The following is a 22,417-nucleotide window of genomic DNA, read 5'->3' as shown; positions in this document are numbered from 1 at the left end:
CCCTAAACCGTTGTGGATTGCAATGTGAAATGGCTGCTTTTCAAGTGGAGTGTGAAGTGACTATTCATTTGTAAGAAACAAGATGGATGAAGTATAAAACCTTTTATTGGACCAACTTTTCTTGATAAAAGACAGAAGCTTTTGAGCTCCATAGAGTTCGCCTTCAGGAAATGCATTTCCAATTCTTTGAGATCAGAGACACTATACAGAGGAAAAAGCTGGTTTACTGTTATGCAAGAAAGGATATTCTTCGCAAAAGTGCTGACTGCAAACCATTCAAGTGTGAGAACAAGTGTCCCCTGAATAACGGGGGAGAAACATGAGGATGGTGAAACTCCAGTTCTTCTCTGGTAGTTTCTTATACCATGCCCATCCGGGTGGTACTAACTACACTTCAAGCATACAGGAGCCTTGCCTGACACTTCACCTTCTGCAACAACTGGCCCTATTTTAACCTTTGATAAAAGCGAAGACAAACCCAGCTATATTAAAACAAGGTGAGAGAACCACAGGTTCCAAAGGCAGAGTGTGAGTCAGAGTACCCTACTGTGGCCTCATACATCTAGCAGAAAGCAGGGGAGATACAAAAAAAGACGGTTACTCATCTTTGTAACTGTTGTTCTTCGAGATGTGTTGCTCATACCCATTCCAAACCCGCCCTCCTTCCCCACTGTCGGTGTAGCCCGCAAGAAGGAACTGAAGGACCGTTGGGTCGGCAGGTGTATATATCCGGTGCCACTCCGGGGGGCGACCCAGCCAACCCACCGAGGAATGGCACCGGATATATACCCCTGCCGACCCAACGGTCCTTCAGTTCCTTCTTGCGGGCTACTCCGACAGTGGGGAAGGAGGGCGGGTTTGGAATGGATATGAGCAACAAATCTCGAAGAACAACAGTTACAAAGATGCGTAACCGTCTTTTCTTCTTCGAGTGCTTGCTTATATCGATTCCAATTAGGTGACTCCAAAGCCTTACCTAGGCAGTGGGGTCGGAGTGAGACGTTGCAGAATGCAAAACTGCTGAACCAAATGCCGCGTCATCTCTGGACTGTTGTACCAATGCATAGTGTGACGTGAAGATGTGCACAGATGACCAAGTCGCTGCCCAACATATCTCCTGGATGGGTACGTGGGCCACGAAGGCAGCAGATGAAGCTTGAGCCTGAGTAGAATCAGCAGTAAGGTGGCTAGTTGGGACGTGAGCCAACTCATAACAGGCACAGATGCAAAACGTCACCCAAGATGAAATTCGCTGCGAGGAGACCGGAAAGCCCTTTATCCGGTCTGCCACCACTACGAAGAGCTGGGGAGACTTTTGAAAGGGCTTTGTTCTTTCGATGTAAAAGGTGAGAGTCCTATGAACATCCAGGGAATGCAACTGCTGTTCCCGACGTGAGGAATGTGGTTTCGGGAAGAAGACCAGGAGGAAGATATCCTGGCTGATGTGGAAGGCAGACACCACCTTAGGGAAGAAGGTGGTGTGAGGTCGCAGCTGTACCTTGTCCTTATGAAACACTGTACACGGAGGGTCTGCTGTGAGGGCCCGAAGCTCAGATACCTGCCTTGCTGATGTAATGGTGATGAGAAAGGCTGTCTTCCAGGACAGGTACAGCAGCGAGCAGGTGGCTAATGGCTTGAAGGGAGCATCCATGAGTCTGGATAGAACCAGACTGAGGTCCCACGTCGGGGATGGGCGTCGAATCTGTGGGTATAAACGTTCCAGGCCCTTGAGGAACCTGGAAACTATGGGGTCCAAAAACACAGAGCGCCCGTTGTCCCCCGGATGGAAGGCTGGAAGTGAAACTTTATGGATGAGACCTCTAGGCTGCGCTGTTTTAGGGACCAGAGGTACTCCAGGACAACAGGAACTGGTGCCTGCATGGGGACAGTATTATGCTGAGTGCACCAACAGGAGAAACGCTTGCACTCGGCCAGGTTTGTCAACCTACTGGAAGGCTTCCTACTATCCAGCAGCACCTGCTGGACCGAGGCGGAGCAACGTAACTTGGACTGGCTTAACCATGCAGCATCCATGCTGTGAGGTGAAGGGACTGCAGGTCTGGGTGGTGAACTCTGCCGTGGTCTTGAGTAATGAGATCCGGCCAGAGAGGTAGGGGGATCGGGTCGGTCACCGACAGGTCGAACAACATGGCGTACCAGTGCTGTCTCGGCCCTGCCGGAGCAATCAGAATCAAACGGCCCTTGTCTCTGCAGATCTTGAGAAGGACCCTGTGGACCAGCAGGAACAGTGGAAAGGCGTAAAGGAGATGGTCTTTCCACGTTATCAAGAATGCGTCCAACAGGGAGCCCAGGGAGCATCCCTGGAAGAAGCAGAACACGTGGCGTTTCCAATTCTTGCAAGAGGCGAAGAGGTCTATGTGGGGAAAGCCCTACTTCCGGAAAACAGACTGGATGACATCTGGACGAATCGACCACCATGAGACAGAAAGGATCTGCTGAGGTGATCTGGTAGGGTGTTCTGAGCCCCCAGGAGAAAGGATGCTACCAGATCGATGGAATGGGCTACACAAAACTCCCAGAGGTGAATGGCTTCCTGACAAAGGAGGGAGGAGCATGCCCCGCCCTGCCTGTTTATCTAAAACATGGCCATTGTGTTGTCCATGAACACTGAAACACAACGGCCTTGGAGATGCTCCTCAAACACCTGGCACGCTAGACGAACTACCCTCAGCTCCTGCACACTGATATGCAGGGTCAGTTCTTGAGCCGACCAGAGGCCTTGAGTATGGAGACCCTCAAGGTGGGTGCCCCAACCCAGAGATGACGCATCCGTGGTTAGGGCCATTGATGGTTGTGGCGAGAGGAATGGCATCCCTGCACAGACCAGGGTGGGAGACATCCACCAGGCCAAGGAGCCCAATATGACCTTGGGAACCGTGAGGATCGTGTCCAGGCTGTTGCGGCCCGGCCGGTATGCTGAGACGAGCCAAGTTTGAAGTGGACGGAGGCGTAGTCTGGCGTGTTTGGTCACGAAAGTACAGGCGGCCATATGGCCTAGGAGACCGAGACAAGTGCGGACTGAGACCGTTGGGAAGCTGTGGAGGCCTCGGATTATTGTTACGATAGCCTGAAATCAAGGCTGAGGTAGGCAGGCTCTGGCGAGATTGGGAGTCCAGAATCGCTCCAATGAAGTCTATCCTCCGAGTGGGCACCAGAGTGGACTTCAAGGTTGATCATCAGGCCTAGTTGGCTGAAGAGATCTTTGACGATACCCACATGGCGCCGCACTTGCATCTCGGAGATGCCTCAAAATGAGCCAATCGTCGAGATACGGGAAGACGTGCACTCGACGACGGCGGAGGGAGGCTGCGACAATGGCCACACATTTCATAAAAAACTTGTGGGGCCGTAGAGAGGCTAAAAGGAAGGACTGAAAATTGAAAGTGCTGCTGGTTGACCACAAAGCGAAGGTACCGCCTGTGTAGTGGGTAAATCGCAATGTGGAAATACATGTCCTGCATATCGAGGTGGCGTACCAGTCTCCTGGATCCAAGGACAGGGTAATTGGTCCCAGGGATACCATGCGGAACTTCAACTTTAGCATGAATTTGTTGAGGCCTCGCAGGTCTAGGATCAGTCTTAGAACTCCCTTTGCTTTGGGAACTAGGAAGTAGAGGGAATAAAATCCCTTCCCCTCAGGTCTTTTGGTACCTCCTCTATAGCTCCCATGGCTAGGAGCATCTGGACCTCCCGTGACTGCTTGTGAGAGGGGTCCCTGAAGAGGGACGGAGAGGGGGGGTGCAAAGGTGGGGGCAAAACAAACTGAAGGTGGTATCCCAATTCCACTGTGCGCAGAACCCAATGATCTGATGTCAATCAGGACCACGCAGGGAGAAATAGGAGAGGTGGTTGTAGAAGGGAGAAAAAGGATCCGGGAAAAGGACTGGGGTGCCGTCCTCAGGCGCCCCTTCAAAAGTTTTGTTTGGGCCCTGCCAGTGGTTTGGGGAGGCCCTGGTTCTGACCCCCTTGGGAACCAGACTGCCTCCTGTGATTGCCCCAGCCATGTCTTCTGCTGAAGTCCTGTTGTGGCCTAAGTGGGGGTTAGGCACGTTGAGGCTGGGGGCGGAAGGCCCTGCGCTGTGTCACTGGGGAGTGCATCTCCAGGGAACGCATAATTATTCTTTTGTCCTTCAGGCTTTGAAGCCTAGGGTCAGTTTTCTCAGAAAATAGCCCCTGGCCTTCAAAGGGCAAGTCCTGTATGGTCTGCTGTAGCTCAGGTGGAAGGTCTGACATCTGGAGCCAGGAGATTCACCTCATCGCAACTCCTGAAGCCAGAGTTCTGGCAGCAGAATCCACTTCATCTAAAGAAGCTTGGAGGGAGATTCTCGCCACTTTCTTCCCCTCTCCCAGCAGGGTCGCGAAATCTTGGTGAGACTCCTGTGGAATAAGCTCCGTGAATTTTGCCATAGAAGTCCAGGTATTGTCGTTATACCGGCTTAGGAGGGCTTGCTGGTTTGCCACCCTAAGCTGTAGGCTCCCTGCCAAGTAAATTTTGCGGCCAAACAAGTCCAGGCGCCTAGCCTCCTTAGATTTGGGGGCAGGGACCTGCCGGCCATGACGCTCCCTTTCGTTCACAGATTGCACCACTAAGGAGCAAGGGTGAGGGTGCACATATAAGTATTCGTACCCTTTAGATGGTACCATGTACTTCCTCTCGACCCCTCTGGCCACGGGAGGAATGGAGGTTGGGGATTGCCAGATCGTATCCGCGTTAGCTTGTATAGTGCGGATAAAGGGCAGGGCCACCCTGGTAGGAGTGTCTGCTGATAAAATGTCTACCACTGGGTCCTCTATCTCAGGGACCTCCTCCACCTGTAAGTTAATATTCTGGGTCACCCTTTGCAGAAGGTCTTGATGAGCCCTCAGGTCACTTGGGGGAGGGCCACAGGAGGACATGCCTGCCACCGTCTCATCAGGTGAGGAGGAGGAGGAGACACCAGGGACGAGAGGGTCCTGTGGGGGCTCCTGCTCTTGGGGACCAGTGTCAGATGCAGATGGGGCCTGGGTATCCACCGGTGGCTCAGCAGCATCATCTGTGCCCAAGCGGGGAGGTCAGCTTACAATCGCCTCTGGCATGCGGTGTTCCGAGGGGGCAGATCGTGGTGCAGCCAGGCGAACACCTTGGGCTTCATAATACGCCCAAGGTGTCCAGAAGGACCACTGGGTGGGTCCTTGTTCATGACCTTGGTCCTCTGGAAAGGTGTGGCTGGCTGCCTTCAAGTCACTACCCCGTGTGTAATACCCGCTACCGGTCTGAGACGACACTGAAGCGTGTCTCGAAGGCCAAGGTGGTGCTGAGAGTCCTTGAGCAGGCAAAGTGTCCCAAGCTGGCAGGTCGCGGGATGGCACTGGGGAGCGGTACCAGGTACCGTGATCGGGACCTACGACCGTAGCGGTGCCGGGAGGTCGACCGGGACCTCGATGTCCTTCACTGAGAATGGCTGCGGGAGGAGCAGTGCCGGGAACCTGATCGGTACTGGATGTACCAGGCAGGCGAACGAGAGGCTGAGCGGTGCCGCGAGTGCGACCGGTACCGCAATGGAGAGCGGTGCCGGGACTGCGAGCGGCATTGGGACAGGGATCGGTGGTGAGACTAGGATTGTCGGCAGGACCGAGATCTGGATCAGTGCCTCTCAGCTACTCCCACGGATGGCGGCCTCATCAGGGCAGGCTTGTCTATGGAGCGTATAACCCACACCGGTGGTGCCGGGGGTTGAGGCAGACATGGCTCCGTAAGTGCAATAAGTTCACGCGTTATGGAGAAAGTCTCCGGGGTTGATGGGAGACTGAGCTCAACCACGGCGCGCACCGGGGAGCTTTGGGTCACCGGACTTGATGACCCTTGCGGGACCAGAATCGACGGTGCCATTACCAGCGGTGCCGCAGCAGAAGACTTAGCGGGGTAATCCGACATGGGCAGTTGCTCCAGCTGAGGTACTGATGGTGCCGAGGCAGCAGGAGTCTTGCACTGTTTCCTGGGCTGCGGAGATAAGGATCAGTGCCGAGAAGTCATCGGTGCTGGAGGGGCCCGGTACCAGGTGTCTTTCGCGGTACTGGAGCGCCCTGGAGCTGAAGGAGTGCTTCAGACTGATGCAGTTTGTCCCGCGCTCGGTACCGAGGGCGCTGGACTAAGTGCCGCTTCCATGAAGAGCTACTTCAAACAAAAGTCCCGCTCCTTTTTTGTTCTAGGTTTAAAGGACTTATAAATGCGGCACTTATCAGGGAGGTGGGATTCCCCGAGGTAGTTGAGACAGGAGTCGTGGGGATCCCCCATGGGGATCACGCCGAGCACAGTTTGAAACCCGGTGACCTGGGCATGTGCCCCAGCACTGGGGTGGAGGAAAGGGGAAAATCCCCAATCCCCCAACAACTATCTACACTACCTATACACAAACGACTAAGAACGAACTATACCTGTAAACTATTGAACTATCAACGACTATTTATAAAGAACTACGAGTAACTAGGGAAGGTGGAGATCAGCAAAGCCGCGCTCCACAGTTCCAATGACCGTCACGGGCGGTAAGAAGGAACTGAAGGGCCGTTGGGTCAGCAGGGGTAAATATCCGGCGCCATAACAATGCCGCTCCAGGGGGTGACCCAGCCGACCCACCGAGTGTTGCTAGAGTAAAAATCTTCCAACGATCGTGCACATGGCACACGCACACCTAACTGGAATTGATAGAGCAAGCACTTGAAGAAACATCCCTTTCTCCCCACAGAGAACAGGGAACTCACAGCATGGTAGGTCAGTGGGTTTCCAACTTTTTGTATTGGTGACCCCTTTCACACAGCAAGCCACTGAGTGTGGACCCCACCCTTATCAATTAAAAGGGGGGAGTTATTTAATTTAACGGGTGCTCAGGGCTGTCAGCCCCACACAGCTGACAGCTTGTGACTCTCATGTAACCACCTTGTGACCCCTGAGGGGTCACAACCTCCAGTTTGAGTACCCCGTGCTAGGTCCTTTTCTTTCCTAAACAAAGGCAATTAAGGATGAGCTACTGGCACTTGACCTGCAGCAAGCATCGCTTTCAGAGCTTCTCTGCCCATGAAGACAGCAGCACTGAGCCTGCCTCACCAGATCTGTCTCTCCTCCGAGCCGAAGGAGTCTGGGGTGAGTCTCCAGCATGGCACATAGTGAACTGGAACAACAGCTTCAACAAAGGAGAGACGGTCTGCAGGTAACTCCACCGGCACCAATGAAACGTTTCCTATTCCCACTGCACAGGTGCTACAGGTTAATGAAGAACCTCTATATATAGCTTTCTACAGCCAGGGTGTCATCAAAGGACACCTCCTCTCCAACTCACCCATACCCTGCATAATACTGAGATAGCCACTGCAAAGAATGCAGGGCAAGGATAGGGGACACTCATTACTTTGACAAACATGCTACGCTGTGTGTCCCTCCAGTGCTCCCAGCCTAGGCTCTGGCTCTAACCCAGCTTTTTACACTTCAAAGAGATCTTCACAGAGAGCTTATTGTAAAACATTCTGTAGGAAGCTCCAGCCTCCACTCCTGCTCTAGTGAATTAATTCCCACTGGACACTTTGTCTGTAAAATAGGCTCTAGTGTAATCTATACTTGCACCCTTCCTATATGGAGGATACTGCTTTGTCTCAGTCTCTCTCCTAGCAAAGGTGCCCATGCATAAGCCCTGTCATGACAATGGATTTGGATAGGTCCCAACTTCCCCCCTAGTGGTGGGACCCTTGTTGGAATCTCATGTGTAAGGAGTCTGGAAGGGTCTATCTACCTGCTTGGGGTAACAGATTTTTCATGGCAAAAACACTGACCAGAAAATGAGCTGTAACAAGCCAGTGGCTGTTACGTGATGCAGTGCACTGGTACTAAGCCATCTCCACACTTCCCTTGTAGGGAGCTGCACTTCAGAGACTGTACATTAGCTTGGCTGTCTTAGACAAGTGCCTGAACATCTGTAGGGATCACAGAGAAACAAGGTGATGCATAAACTATACACTGTTTCAGGACGGAAAAAGCAGGCGGGGGGGCAGGGAGAGCAGAGAGTTTTTAAATTACAGGAAGTTTAATAATTTGTAACTTGTTTAATATTTCAGCCCTGTAAGAGTTTTTGGGAAAAAATTCTGTCTTTCACAGAGTTGAAAAGGTTTACTAGGCTTTGCAAATAATTCTGGGGTTTGTTGTTTTTTGTGGGCAAGAGAGAGAGAGAGAGAGTGTGTGTGTGTGTAAATTGAAATAGATAAAACCTGCTCTTCAACTAAAGACTTTTCATGTCCAAGCAAGCCATCTTGATGCAGGCCATTTCTCTTGCATACATATCAAATTCCTAATTTTCAGGATCAGTTACTATTCTGGACCAGGGCCATCACTAGTTGCAAAGAATGATTTCACATTATCATACAGTCCCGTTATAGGATGTGCAGCATTCTGTTTACACGTTATTGTTGATGTGAAATAGACACCTGCTGGCGTTTCCCTTGGAGGTGTTCTTTCTTCATCGGGCGGCAGCTGCTCCAGTACTAGCAGAGGACGCAGCCCAGGAGGCTCCAGCTGCCCACGGCGTACAGGGCATCAACCTGCTGTGGCAACATCCCCCGGCCAGGCCGCGCCGCCAGCACAGAGAGTTCCTTTTAAATTGTAGAGTTTTACAGCCTTCCATCCCATCCCCCTCCCACTATTATCCCAGCTACTTGTCCAGTGATACCGCAGAGATGATATGATAATTAACAGAGTTGAAGCCATTTGGTTTTCATCAGATTAAAAACTCCTCAAAAAAGCATAAGAGGGGAGGCCACAAGCTGCTCCACAGAACCTCTATGAAGGAAGCAAATGAGGTTTCTCCAAATAATCACCTTTGTAGAGTACCTCAAACTTGCCCTCCCCTTCCTCCACATGACTCCTGCAAAGCAGCATAACACATAGGAATCCAAGTAGGAGCTGTCATAAACAGAGAGCTAAGGGTTAATGTCTATTTCACCTGCAAAGGGGTAACCAAACACCTGACCAGAGGACCAATCAGGAAACCGGACTGTTCAAAGCTCAGGGAGGGAATGTTTGGGTCTGTGTCTTTTGTCTGTCTCTCGGCTATGAGAGGGATCTTTCTATCTCCAAGCTTCTAATCTTCAGTTTCCCAGTTGTAAGTACAGGTAGAAAGACAGTAAGCTTTTATTGTTGTTGTTTTTTGTATTTACATGTGTGTTGTTGCTGGAATGTTTAAATTGTATTTCTTTTTGAATAAGGTTGTTTATTCATTTTTTCTTTTAAGCAATTGACCCTGTATTGTCAACTTGATACAGAGACTATGTTTATGTGTTTTTCTTTCTTTTTATATAAAGCTTTCTTTTTAAGACCTGTTTGAGTTTTCTCTGGGTAGGCTAAGGAACGAAGGGAAGGGAAATTCTCTTTGTGTTAGATCTACGGAGGGTGGATCTGAACAGCCTCAGGGGAAGAAGGAGGGGGGAGGAGAGAGATACTTAATCTCTCGGTGCTTGTGTTTCAAGGACTTGAAGCTGTATCTTCCAGGGGAAGCCTGGGAGGGGGTAAAGAGGAGACAAGGGGGGAGGTTATTTCCCTTTGTTGTAAGACTCAGGGCATCTAAGTCTTGGGGGTCCCCCAGGGAACGTTTTGGGGAGACCCGAGGGAGTCAGGCCCTGGAAATTCCTGGCTGGTGGCAGCGATATCAGATCCAAGCTGGTAATTAAGCTTGGAGGTTTCATGCTAGGCACCCACATTTTGGACGCTAAGGTTCAGAATTGGGATTTATGCTTATGATAGGAGCTGGGATGGAAAACTGGTGCCCAGGCTTTGGGCTCTCCTTGTGACACAAAATACTGTCAGCTGGCCATTTAGAACACTCCTCTCTCTGTAAACCCAGTTCATCTATTCATCATGCCAACACCTCCCCAAGATCTCCAGTATCCTTTCGAGCTGTCCCCAAATGCCCCTCTTGTCCTGGATAAAATGGCATTATCCCATGAATCAGGGAATGCATCTCCCGCTGCCAGATGAGATACCATTCTCCCTCCATTTCACAGGAAAGCCAAATCTGAATGACTTTTGCTAACCTAGTCTGAATTGGAACTCTGTTTATGATTTACAGGTTAAGAAGTTTCTTTGTCTGCATACTGTCTCAAGATCAGAAACACACTGTAAATCTCAGAACACTGAAGGAGAAGGAGGAGTATTATTGCTCCCACGTTAGAGATAGGAAGGGATCTGCCCCAGCTAACGGAGCAAGTTAGTGCTGGACCCTGGAATGGATCCCCGTCTCTTGGCTCCCAGCCCCATGTTCTTCCTCTAGACCACACTGCCTCCACTAGAATGGAAATATTTCATCTCCTGAACCAGCACGTACACCTCATTCCACTTAGAGCTGAAACAAGTATTTATGATACTAGTGGCACTTTCTGGGTAACTTGTCTGGCAGTATGAAAATATACTGACAAAGGACATGAAAGCACAAGCAGTGGTGAGAGAGAAACGCTGTGTTCCTCTGGACTCCCAGTATTTCAGCACAAGTCCTGGTTTGACAACTTGGGGCAGGGAAGGAGAGTGGGGGAAGGTTGTCAGATCTCTCCGTGTTTATCAGTGAGAGAAACTCCAACACAAAACCCCTCACTAAAGAATCCTCCCCCTTATAAACCAATGCTGTGTAAGAGCGAACTGGGCTTAAGACATCCTGAAATACTGGGACCTTGGAAAGAGGTTGTGTTAAAATGCCATGCAGTCTCACTCCATCCTCACCAAAAAGCACCAGACGCATGGCAGGGGAGGACTCACAGACTTGTCATGCTGCTGACTAACGAAGTCTCAGGATCACATTTTCCAGCTCCGCCACTTGCTGCTGAAGTGGCTCTTGGGCAATCCAAGAGGCCAACAACATGATTTAAAGGAAAACAGCAAAGAGGCAGAGTAAGGAGGATTGTGCATGGTAAGCTTTGTGCACTCTCTCACCCAGGCAGCATCTGGAGAGGATTTTCTCCAGCAGACAGGGAAGAACTCGATTACATCCAGTTAACTGTGCTCTAAACTGATTATGCATGTGCCAGGCTAATGGATTACATTAGCAAGAGGAAAAACAACATCCAATCAATCTCAATTTACTACAGACCACACCAAGGGCTGAGAGAAGTGAAGAGAAACTGGTCCACTAACTGCCCCCACTCCCACTCCACCCATCAGCTATCACAGCTCCATGGCACTAAAACCACACTGAAGAATGGAAACCTTGAGCTGAGGACCTCAGTGAACAACTCTATCTACAGCCAATTTCTTCCATGTAAATGAACACCGAATCCATCAATGTGCTGGGCTAAAACTCTCTGGGAACCTCTCTTTTCATTGGATAGCACAATGGTAACTAATTAAGAAGAGCAACACGACTTATACAATTTACAATGGAAGTGGTTGGGGTACCAACGCAATGAATTCCGTACAAGCATTTCATGGAATGTGTGGCTACACTAGCAGACATTTATACCTATGCCAAACTGATAGGTGTCCATGTTTGGTATTTGGTACCAAGGTAGTTCCTGCTCTCTCTTGCTTCAATGTTTCACTGCAACTCTCACCTCAAAGAGGAACAAGATTTTAAAATCGTGACTAAGTGCTCAGGGCTGAATCTACCGAGCGTCCCTGAGAATTAATTCCTTCGCCTGACTGGGGAAGGCCTTTCACAAGCCTCCAATATATTGTTTTAGAAAACAGTTCCCTGCACCATCTCTTCACTTATCATTTTCCTGTTTTGGAAGGAATCGGAGGGAAGGACAAAGCCAGTGCCCACAATCTGCTTTCTCACCAGGGAGCACAACAGAGCCAGAAGGTCTGAACCAAGAAATTTTGCAGCCTGTCACCATTATCTTGTCCTCACACAACAAACAACAACAACAAATCAAATCTAAAGACTATTACAAGTTGAAATCATGATGCTTGGTACAGGAGTTTTAATTCTGAAGATAGATCACTTTATTTAGATGTTCTCTCCTAGCCCCCGAGAGATCTCTCCTGCTCCCACTTTCACCACAAATTCCCTCTCATACATATCCCAGCTTTTTTGACTTTACTAAAACAGGATACTTGAAAGCAGAGAAATAAGAGTGAACTAAGTCATCTTCAGAGCCGAGCTGCACCATGCCACTGATAACAGTGAAGTTCAGAGGAGCCCTGGTCACAGCCACTGGGCCTGCAGCCCCGGGAGCTTCCTCAGGGCATGAGTCTCCAGCTGTTCTAGCCGAGGCTAAACTATTCACCCCTCCTATCGCTTTCCCCTCTCCCCCTGAAATTGCTGGAGTAATCCATTTCCTGGATCAACGCCCTATGTTAAAAACTGCACATTTCCTCCTTAGGCGGGGGGGACTGACACAGGGAGAGATGCAAAGTTGAACTCACCTGATATGGGAGAGTTACACTCAGACAGCAAAAAGGCACGGCAGGGTTAGAAAATGAAATAAATAGGGTACAAACAAGACCACCTAGTCTAATACAAAACTGTAGATACCTTTAGGTTTACAGGGATAGGAGAGGAAAGGAAAGGAAAGGAAAAAAGACAGACAGAATATAAAACTGAGCAAAATGAGAAGCCAGTGAGGAATAGAGCATGTGTAAGTGAGTAGAAGGTATGCGAAGTGAGGCTGCTTAGATTTATGGCGATTTGTACCTGATTGTTCATACTAAAGCCATTATGGGATGATTAGAGAAAAAGGTGAAGCTTTAAGTCCAATGAAAATCAATAAAAACGTCTGGAGCAATTCTGCTGCGCGAGCGAGAGGACTATTTACTGTATCCGGAGCTCCTCTTGGGTTACAGCCTACAGGGTTCGGGGGTGGGGAGGAAGGGCGGGAGAAGAGAGAGAAATGAGGCAGGAGAGGAAAAGATGGTTACAGAAGGGCCAGAAAATTGGAGGCAAGAGGGAAAAAAAGACAAAACTCAAAAGATAACAGTCATGGAGCAACGTGTAATGTGGAAGGTGAGTCGTAATCAAAGGCTGTGACATATCATTCTAGGGAAGCTATCAGTTTGACCATGCCTCACTCGACTACATGTATATAGCAACAGAATTTGTTCTCGCTCCTTTCCAGCAGGCTCAAGCAGTGGTTCAATAACACATCCTCAGCACTCCTATATGCATAGCACAAAAGAAACAGGGCACTGGCAGCTTCTTTTGACACTCCCCACATGCATTCTAGCATGAGCATGCTGCCTGGAGTTCCTGCTTGGATGGGAGTAGCTTCTTGAAAGTTGTTTCCAAGGACGAGCAACCTGACATAAGGCAAACCCTAGCTAGCAGAATCCCTTCTGAGATTAGCAGTGAGAAACCATTTGTTGGGATGCGATTTTCAGACAGGACTGATGATTTTGGATTTGCAACGGGACACACCTTAAAGGGATCTAATTTTCAGAGGACAGGTGCTCAGCCCCTCAAGCTAGGCACCCAACAGTCACTATCACTTTTGAAAAGTTTGGCCTAAGGCATTTGGAGCCCAAAAGAGTTGCTAGCAAAAGTGCAAGCCGAGGAGGTATGTGATCCCAGTGAGCCTGCGGCGAAGCCCCATGGAGGTACTAGACTGAGTGGATTTCAAATCCCACTCTCACCGTAGCTCAGAACTGACAATCGGGTCCCCACAAGGAAGATAAGAGGAATCAAGCCTCACCTTGTACAGCTTCAGGCTGGCCTCATGTCTGGAGTTAACTGTGTGCAGACGCAGCTTCTCCAGACTGTTGGTGTAGTAGTCACAGGCATTGCACTTCAGATGCACGGGGTTCCCAATGGCCACACATTTCAGCCTCCACTCATTGGCCTTGCCACCCTCTTTGATGTGCGCTACTAGTTGGTACTTCTGCACGTGCTTATCAGTTTTGCAGTGGAGCTGGAAGTTTGCCTTGAGCTGTGTGTTGTAGCGGCACAACTTGCACTGGTATGAGTCCCCCATCACTGCCTTCCACTCATCCTCAGGTAGGCTGCGCTCCACATTCATGTGCAGCCCCAGCATGTCCAGGTTGTCTGTGGTGAACTTGTTGCACACAGCACACTGGAAGAGCTTCAGTGATGGGTCATTTGTTTGCGTGAAGCTCTCACCCAGGTTCATTAGCTCCTCGGACACCAGCTGCCCGCCCCCCAGCCGCATGTCCAGGGGGATCTCTCCACCCACTGCACAAAGGAGAGAGAAAAATACACGTCAGAAAAGCTGGATCCTGTACCTCCCATGACAGTAGCACAGCAGAACATTCACTCCCCCAGCATGCCTCATAATATGCCCACTAGGTCATGGGTCAGAAGCAAAACATAGCAGGACTTCTCACTCCTTTCCCAGGCCCCTGCACTGCTGGTATCCCAGGCCAGGCACAAAAGTGCCAGCTGCCTGGTTCTACAGCCATTGGGCCCGGAGCACAACAATCCCTTGTTGCCCAGCCTAATATCTGCTGGCCCTTGGGCCAGGAGCACAGTAGGTCCCTGCCAGCCAGAGAGAAAATAAATGTGAGTCCCAACAGATTTTAGGAGGCGAAAAGTCTCCACTGTGCTGCTCTGTGAACAACTGTATGACAGTCTCTCACTTGCAGACTATCACCTATGTGGTCACCTCTCAGGAATCGGATAGTTCTCTTCACGCAGGTAAGGACATAGGGAAGAGACAAGAAAGGTCACCCATGGGACATCCAAACCCAGCCCCTGCTGAATAAGAGACTCTCTGGCCATGGTGCACAGCAGCACAAGCAGCGTGATTAGGAAGTTATGCTGCAGCAGCACCAAAGGTAATTCATTTCTGCAACTAGCAAGAGCCGCCAGCTGCAGCTTCCTAAAAGTGGTATGCTCTTAGCAGGAAGCCTCAACACTTGTCTGAAACAAAAATTCAGAAGGGTAGATACGTTCACGGAAAGTCCTGGCTGGGGGGAGATCTTATGGCCAAGGAAAAGATGACGGCCAGTAACTGGGGAAGTACAAGTATGTGTATGTGTGTCAGGGGGAAAAAAAAAAGTCAGCACGAAGCATGCTCTCTCTCTCTCTCGCTCTGTCATATCCCCGCTCCTCAAATTATCACTGACCCAGCTAAACCAAGAGCTGACCTCCATTCACTTAGAGTAAATTAATACAGCAAGCTCTTATTTATATTGTTAGAAATTCTCGAGGATGTGGAAGGAGGGAAGACTCCTCTCCATTACCTGGGATCTCATGCTGAAGCAAATAGCCCAACCACCAGCCTCCATGGAGGAGCTCTGCTACTCTTTCCTCCTCCCACACTTCAGCTAGTTTTGGTTTGATTTTTTCCCCCTTCAACAATTAAGCCTGACTGCGTGCCAGCTTTGTCTAAGGGGTTATTTTTAAGTCTGATTAGCCTCCAAGTCTACAGCTAATCAAAAAAGGGAGATTGTAATGGTTTTCCTTTCTATGCTATCAGTCGTTTGCTGAGGAACAGATAGCATCGGGAGCGGTCTCAATTTGCTGAGCAGGTGTGCAACCTGTGCAGAATTCAGAAATCTGCACAAACCTTTTCTAAGACAAGTGCTCCTGGATGGCTGAGGTTAGTTTTCAATGCACTGCGTGTGCTGGCTCTCTTCCCTGCAGAGACGCATGGCCATAATGATGGTTATGTCTCTAGTCAGGGAAGAGCAATGAAGCCTTTAGTTCCATCTGGCTGCAAGGCACAGGTAACTGGAGCAGGCGTCCCATGCCCACGAGCACACACAGTGCTCACAGAGAGGAGACAAGGCTAATGAGGGAAAAGTCCAGCTTGCTGGCACATGCACTCCTTTCCATGTGCCAGGGCTCGCATGGATTAGGGGCCTTTCCTCTATCTAGATACGTTTTTCATCCCCACCACTGCACTGTCTGATTATCTACTTCAGGGTAGGCAATCTATGGCACAGGTGCCGAAGGCGGCACGCGAGCTGATTTTCAGTGGTATCACACTGCCGGGGGCCTGGTCACCAGTCTGGGGGGGGCTCTGCATTTTAATTTAGTTTTAAATGAAGCTTCTTAAACATTTTAAACACCTTATTTACTTTACATACAACAGTTTAGTTGTATATTATAGACTTACAGAAAGAGACCTTCTAAAAAGGTTAAAATGTATGACTGGCACGCGAAACCTTAAATTAGAGTGAATAAATGAAGACTCGGCACAGCACTTCTGAAAGGTTGCCAACCCATGATCTATTCCCTCTCCTCCCAGGGCAGTATTGTGCACCCAAAGGCACTTGCTACTGCACAAGCCACTAATTTTTAGTGTCCCAAACAACTAGGCTTCCTCCGCTTCCCCTGGGAGATTTTTCCACAGCCTACCTCTGCCATCCCCAGTCAGGCCATTTTTCCTGACATGGAACCTAGCCTCTCTTCTGAGAGAGTCCATCGCAGCCACACTCCACAATGGAGGAATGCTGAACGGAAATGGAGCCCCCAGAATAGCTAATGTTCTGCTCAAACCTACAAGCCCTGGGCAGGTCTGGGGTTCAATGGAAAAAAAAGGGGCAAGGCATCTCCTACCTACCAAAACAATGGACTATGAATATGTTTATAAGCAGCAAATAAAAGAAGAAGGGACAGATAACTAAGGAAGTGAGGGGGAAGGGTCTTAAAAGGCATCCATCAGAACAAAGCCATTCTAATAGACCCAAAGTAAAAGATTTCTCCTAAAAGCTAGAATTGTGTCCAGTGCTTATTGGCAAGGCAGGGACTCTGTCCTGCAACTCCTAGCTCAAGATTTGTAGCCAGGATTCCTAATGCCATAAAGTGCACAAGTCACAAATCACTTCCCGAACGAGCTTAGACTCATTCAAGATGCTCATATTCAGCTGGAGTCACTCAACAGTACGACACCAACTAGGTTACTCCCGCTTCCTCTCAGGAACACTTCTCTAGAGCTTAAGGTAGACGGGGCTGGGGACTTTGAGAGGGGTATGTCTCAGGAAACCCTAAACATGCTCACTTCCCATAATGTTGACAATGTCAACAAGCCACATTATAAATGTTTTTATATAGTTTCTACTGGCAACCTGCAACGATTAAAAAAAGTCACAACAAAGATAAGACCATTGCCACCTTCCGCAAGGACGCAAGCTGGGACAAGAGATATATGGAAGAAAATTGTAATTACTTTTTGTTTGTAGTGCCTTCCATTCCTAGTTTTCCTTTTCTTTTCCTTTTTGATGTTCTGTGTTCTTTCCCCTCTCTCAAACAAACAGAGGCTTTGAAAATTTAAGATCATCAAGCCCCTCTGTGCTGCAATAAGCTAAATTGCTACAAAGGTACAGGAAAAAGATGCTTTGAGTCTTGGGAACCCAAAACATAGTGCCTTAGGAGTAACGGTCTTAGACTAAACTAGCCTGTCCAATCTCAATGGATGAATAAAATTACAAATGACGGAGTTCAGGAAAAAGAGGTCAGGTCAGAGGAATGTAGGATTAAGTAGGTGCTCTCCTTGCTTATGTAATTTCTGAAAGCAGTGTCAAATAATTCTGGTTATAGTGAACTGGGCTGCAGAGAAAGGGTTATGTCAGCTGGTAAATGCTACAGACCCTTGCCAGAGCTGATCTGGTAGAGTTCTGTTATGCTTCACTGTTTCATATTGGATTGGCAATAGGAAGCTCAAATACATATGGATGGATGCATCCTGGGTGTACTACAGCAAGGATTCCTGTAGGTGAAGATACAGTTGTGTCTTTTAACTGACTATAGCAGTGTATCAGACTTTCAAGAGGAGATTTAGCCCATCATTCCAAATTCTAACTTTATTCTTAGATAGTAAATTCCTTGGGGCAAGGACTGTGCCTTTACTGACAATTGCGATGCCAACATGCATGCATAGATGTATAATAAAGTCTTGTTTTCAGGTAATAAAGTGCCATTAATATGCCTGTTCACAGAACATGCTGTGTGGATGACAAACCCCCTTCAAAATAAACAGATCACCGCCCTTCCCTACACCAGCCAACCTTTGTCCAACCCTTCCTACGCTAACAATTCTCCGTGTTCAAGCTTTGAGTTTCAGATCTCAAACCAGCATCCATTGCAATTGTCTCTACTCACCCCCTTCACCAAGCAAATATCACTCATTCTACAAGCATCTATCACGACTGTCAATCATGTTTATCCTGACCTACCAATTGTCAATATATTTCACTTCTCCAGATCCAGATGCCCAAAACAAACATCTACCCTCCCTAACACAATGTAACTTCCAAGCATCAGACCTTCCCCTTTCTCATTAAACCCCCCTTCAATAGTATGTTTCACCCTCTCCAAACTCAGGAGGAAGTAGAAGGTGCCTTTGCTGCAGGTACTGGAGAGCCCTTAACAATCCAATCAGCGATGTTCACCCATTGCATCGTCTCTCAGTGGCTTCACTGTTTCCCTATTCAATTTATCCACAGAGTTTCCTGAAATTCACAAGAAATACATAGGAACACAAGAGGGTGCCAAGATTATCTGAAGATAAGAAAAAATTAGGGTGAGAATGGAGGAGAGTCTATCCCCTCCGTAGTTCACCAAACTGTGTATGTATTGCATGGAAGGCTATAGATATTTCAGAATAGGATTGGAGAAAAGATTGGGATGGACAGCACCTCATTCACCCACAGGGCCTAGTGGCAAAAAGAAAATCCCTCTCCCCCCACACAGACACGACAGCAGCAAACCCAGGAAAACACTTCAACCTCACCTAGAGATGGAGCCATAGTTGCCATAGGACTGGTGGGATCGAGTTGGTATCCACCCATCATGAACTGGGCATCAGAGGAAGTGCTGTCCATTTTCAGGTTGGGTAGATTCATGTTCTGTGCCAGGTAGTACTGGTAGAGCTCAGCCTCAGCTGGGGAGGGCAGGCTGCCAAGGCCCAGATGCCGGTTGTGTTGGATTTGGGTCATATTCTGCTGAAGCAGCATCATATTGTGCATATGCTTCTCACTGGTCATGTGAATGCGAAGGTTCCTAGCTACATTGGTTTCGTAGTCACACACCTCACACCGCCAGGTTGGTTTGGTTTTTGGTTTGGTGGGTGAGGGGGCCCCACAAGTGCTACCAATGTTTGCTGCCGCAGCTGCTGCCACTGCCGCAGCTGCTGCCGCTGCCCCAGCAGTGTGACTGAAGACTTGCTCTCCCCCTCCATTCTGCAGGTTTTGCATGTTGTTGAGATGCTTGTCAGACTGCATATGAATACTGAGGTTGCCTTTGGTAGTAGTGGAGTAGTTACAGACCTCACAGCGAAAAGGCTTGTAACCACAAGTGTAGCTCTCGCCCCGTGCCAACCGGGGGTGTGGCTGCCCACTCTTACAGTACACACATGAGCCACCTGGCTCGGGGTGCTTCTCCTTCATGTGTGCCTCAAGTGTCTGCTGGTATTTGTAGTGCCAATTGCACTTGGGACACTTGAGTGTCTTACACGAGTTGCGAGAATGCATCATGGTCATGTGGCCGCCTAGTGATCGTGAGGAGCCCAGGACAGTGTCACATTTTGGGCACTCCACGCCACTCCCCGAGGGGCACTCCCCACCCCCAAGCTCGCAGAGGGGACCAGCATGCTGGTGATGGGAGAGGTAGCTCCCATCCTCGCCCTCTGCACTCTCATTTGGTTCTGGTGCTGTGGCATTGTCTTTATTGGCACTTTCATCGATGAAGTCCAACCTCCTGCTGCCTTCTGCCATGCTGGCTCCACTGCCCTCATTGTTAAAGCTTAAACGATTCCTCCTGTTTGCACCATCAAAGACAAAGGAAGAAGCAGAATTAGAACTAGAAGAAGCTGTGCCCCTTGACAGGGTCTGGAGCAAGTTAGGCATTAAGGGAGAGATAGAAATGCTTTGGTTTGAGAGACCAGGGTCCTTTTTGCTGCTGCTACCTGCCACAGCCCCAGACTCTTCATGGGGCCTATCTTCCAATTCATCCTCCAACTCGCTTGGAAACAGTCCTTTGCAACCCTCATCATCATCGTCTTCCTCCTCCTCTTCCTCCTCCTCCACTTCCTCTTCTTCTTCGCCCTCCCCCTCCTCAGTTGGCTCTGCCTTTTCCGAGAGGCTATCCTGGTCATCCATTTCTTGCTTCTCACTATCTGCTGCCCCAGTGTCTTTTCCCTCGGAGGATTTGGTAGGACTGGAAGCCAGCGGGTCCGGGGGGACTGAGGTAATTGGGGTTTTCAGAGCCGAGCTGGTCAGCCCACCAAGGTTCAAGAGGGCACCAGGCGTCAAGATGCCTGATGGTGGCTGCTCTGCTCCACTGGCAGTGCCAGTCTGGAGAGCCTCTTCCCCTTCCATTCGAATGCCACTGAATTTACCATAAAAGCTGTGTCCAGGGCCTATGAGGTTAGCTGCGGAAACTAAAGGGTGTTGAAAGTTTTTGTTTTTTGGTTCCAGAAAACTTACAAGGGGTTCCTTGTCTTTGCCTATCCCTTGGATGATAGCGGAGATGTTCTTATTGCTAAGAATTCTCCGCTCCTCCTCACTCAGAGTCACTCGATGGTCATGCACTGCATGGGTCACAAATGAGCGGACATACCCAAAGGAGAGCTTGCACAAGAAACACATCAGTATGGGCTTCCTCTTCCCATAGAGCACAAAGCCATCAAATTTGGACAGGTCCACATTGTTGGGAACATCTTTGGATACACAGGAGCTTTTGGCAGAACCGTCGCTGTTCAGGTAATCCTTGTTGCTTTTGTGTCGCACATCAAAAACGCGGAAGCTGTGCAAGACAGGGCTGATGCCCGTCAGGGCTGAGGTATTCGGGAAGGACTGGTCTGAGCCCTCAAACCATTTCCCAAAGGATGAGGCTATGTGGAAAGTATTAATGATCTGTGGGTACACGGGTGCAGCAGAGGAGGGTTCTCCTTGTTTTCCCCCAGCATTGGGTAGAGAGTTCATAATGAACGAAGGGAGAGCCCCACTGCCACTGCCACAGGCTCCCCCACTTTGGATCAACTGGTTGACGTTTTCAACAATATACGCGGAGCCATCTGGCTGATAGACTATTTCTCCAGCAAGGTTCTCCACGTCACTCTCCTCGTCCCCCTCCTCACTGGTATCGCTCCCACTTTCCTCCCTCAGTGGAAGAGGTGGGTGGGCACTGGGGCAATGGTGCTCCATATAGGTCTGTAAACTGGCGAAGGAGGCCAAGCATTCGTTGCACCTGACCTCTTTGCTAGTGGACTCAGTGTTGGGGCCAGCTGAGTTGGCGCTGTCTGGAATGCGCTCATTAAAGGGGACCCTCAGGCTGTCTAGGGCCCCGTGGTTTTCGGTTGTGGACTGCTCCATGCTACTGGGTTTGTCAGGGAGGTGGGTGCTGTTGAGTTCAGTCCATTGCTGGTGCTGAGGGATGCCACACCCATTGTCCTTCCCAGAGATGACAGGCGAGTCACAGCCTTCCATGGTAAGGCCTGCATGGAGCTTTCATTGCACCCACTACGGCTTGGACCTAAAGGCAAAGAGAGAGGGGGGAGACAGAAAGAAAGAGAAAGGCGAATAAGTTAGAGAAGGCACACACCGCGTTTCCACACAGCAGTCGCTATAATCCGCACAGTCCATTTCATCCTAGAGCATCCAAAGCCCTGGAGGGGAGATAGCGCCCCACTAATAAGCTTCTGAAATGCAAGACCTAACCCAAGGTAATGAGGATAACACAAATGGACTGAAGCCAGGAAGAACAACCATGCTGGGAGCTGAAAGAGCACTAAAACCAGCTCCTCACTGGAGGAAGAAAAGGTGGCCTTGGCCCTCTTTTGCTTCTCAGTGACAGAGGTAGAAAAAGGAAGAGTCAAGACTGAGGCACTGGGTGTGGCCGGGGTGCAGTGACCCCCCCAAAGACTAGTAACTGCACTGTATCCCTAAGCAGCTTAGGATCTTTTTAAAAATGATGCAATTTAAGCCAATTTTAAACTAGAAAAGACTGAGTGGAAACTGAATTAAGAAGCTACAATGAAATAATGAAAGTAACTGCTGCAACATTAAACCTCTATGGAGAATGTGCTACAGAGGCCCTCTCACTCTCCTTACTACCAGGGGAATTAATACACTTTCCTAGCACACACATACAAAGCAAGTGATTCCTGAACTTGGATCCTGCAATTTCAAGGCACATTCTTCTGTTAAAAGTCCTGGGAATAGAGAGAACATTGCTGTACCCTTCACACATCCATCTTTGTCATGGACCTCCAAGACCTGGACCAACTCCCAAGGTCCTCAAACTCACAGGACATTGCACTCACAGAGATTTAACAACTTGGATATCTAGGCAGTTAAATTCAGCCAAGCATATAGCAGAGAGAATACGAAATTATTTAAGAATGTAGAAATTACCAAACCAGATCAAATCAAGGGCCCATTTTAACCAGTACCCTGTATTAGGAGCCAGTATCAGAGGCTTCAGAGGAGGCAAGAAACCCCACAGTGCACAACCTGCTCATGGGTAAAGTTTCTTTCCAACCCATGTGTGAA

General features: G+C 49.1%; 1 protein-coding gene across 4 annotated transcripts in view; it reads right to left on the bottom strand.

Annotated features, from left to right (window-relative positions):
• ZFHX3 (zinc finger homeobox 3) overlaps nt 1-22,417 on the bottom strand; it is a 263,648-nt gene that overhangs the window by 217,075 nt on the left and 24,156 nt on the right. For all 4 annotated transcript variants that reach the window (XM_075073615.1, XM_032780945.2, XM_032780946.2 and 1 more), the window contains exons 2-3: nt 18,658-21,398; nt 13,657-14,153 (exon numbers count right to left, since the gene is read on the bottom strand). In XM_075073615.1, coding sequence (XP_074929716.1) covers nt 13,657-14,153; nt 18,658-21,352 — 3,192 coding nt within the window. In that variant the 5' untranslated portion in view covers nt 21,353-21,398. The remainder of the gene's footprint in view (nt 1-13,656; nt 14,154-18,657; nt 21,399-22,417) is intronic.

Source organism: Chelonoidis abingdonii, chromosome 19 (assembly GCF_003597395.2).
Source record: "Chelonoidis abingdonii isolate Lonesome George chromosome 19, CheloAbing_2.0, whole genome shotgun sequence".
In the NCBI taxonomy this organism is placed as follows: domain Eukaryota; kingdom Metazoa; phylum Chordata; order Testudines; family Testudinidae; genus Chelonoidis; species Chelonoidis abingdonii.
This window is presented reverse-complemented; position numbering and strand designations above follow the sequence as displayed.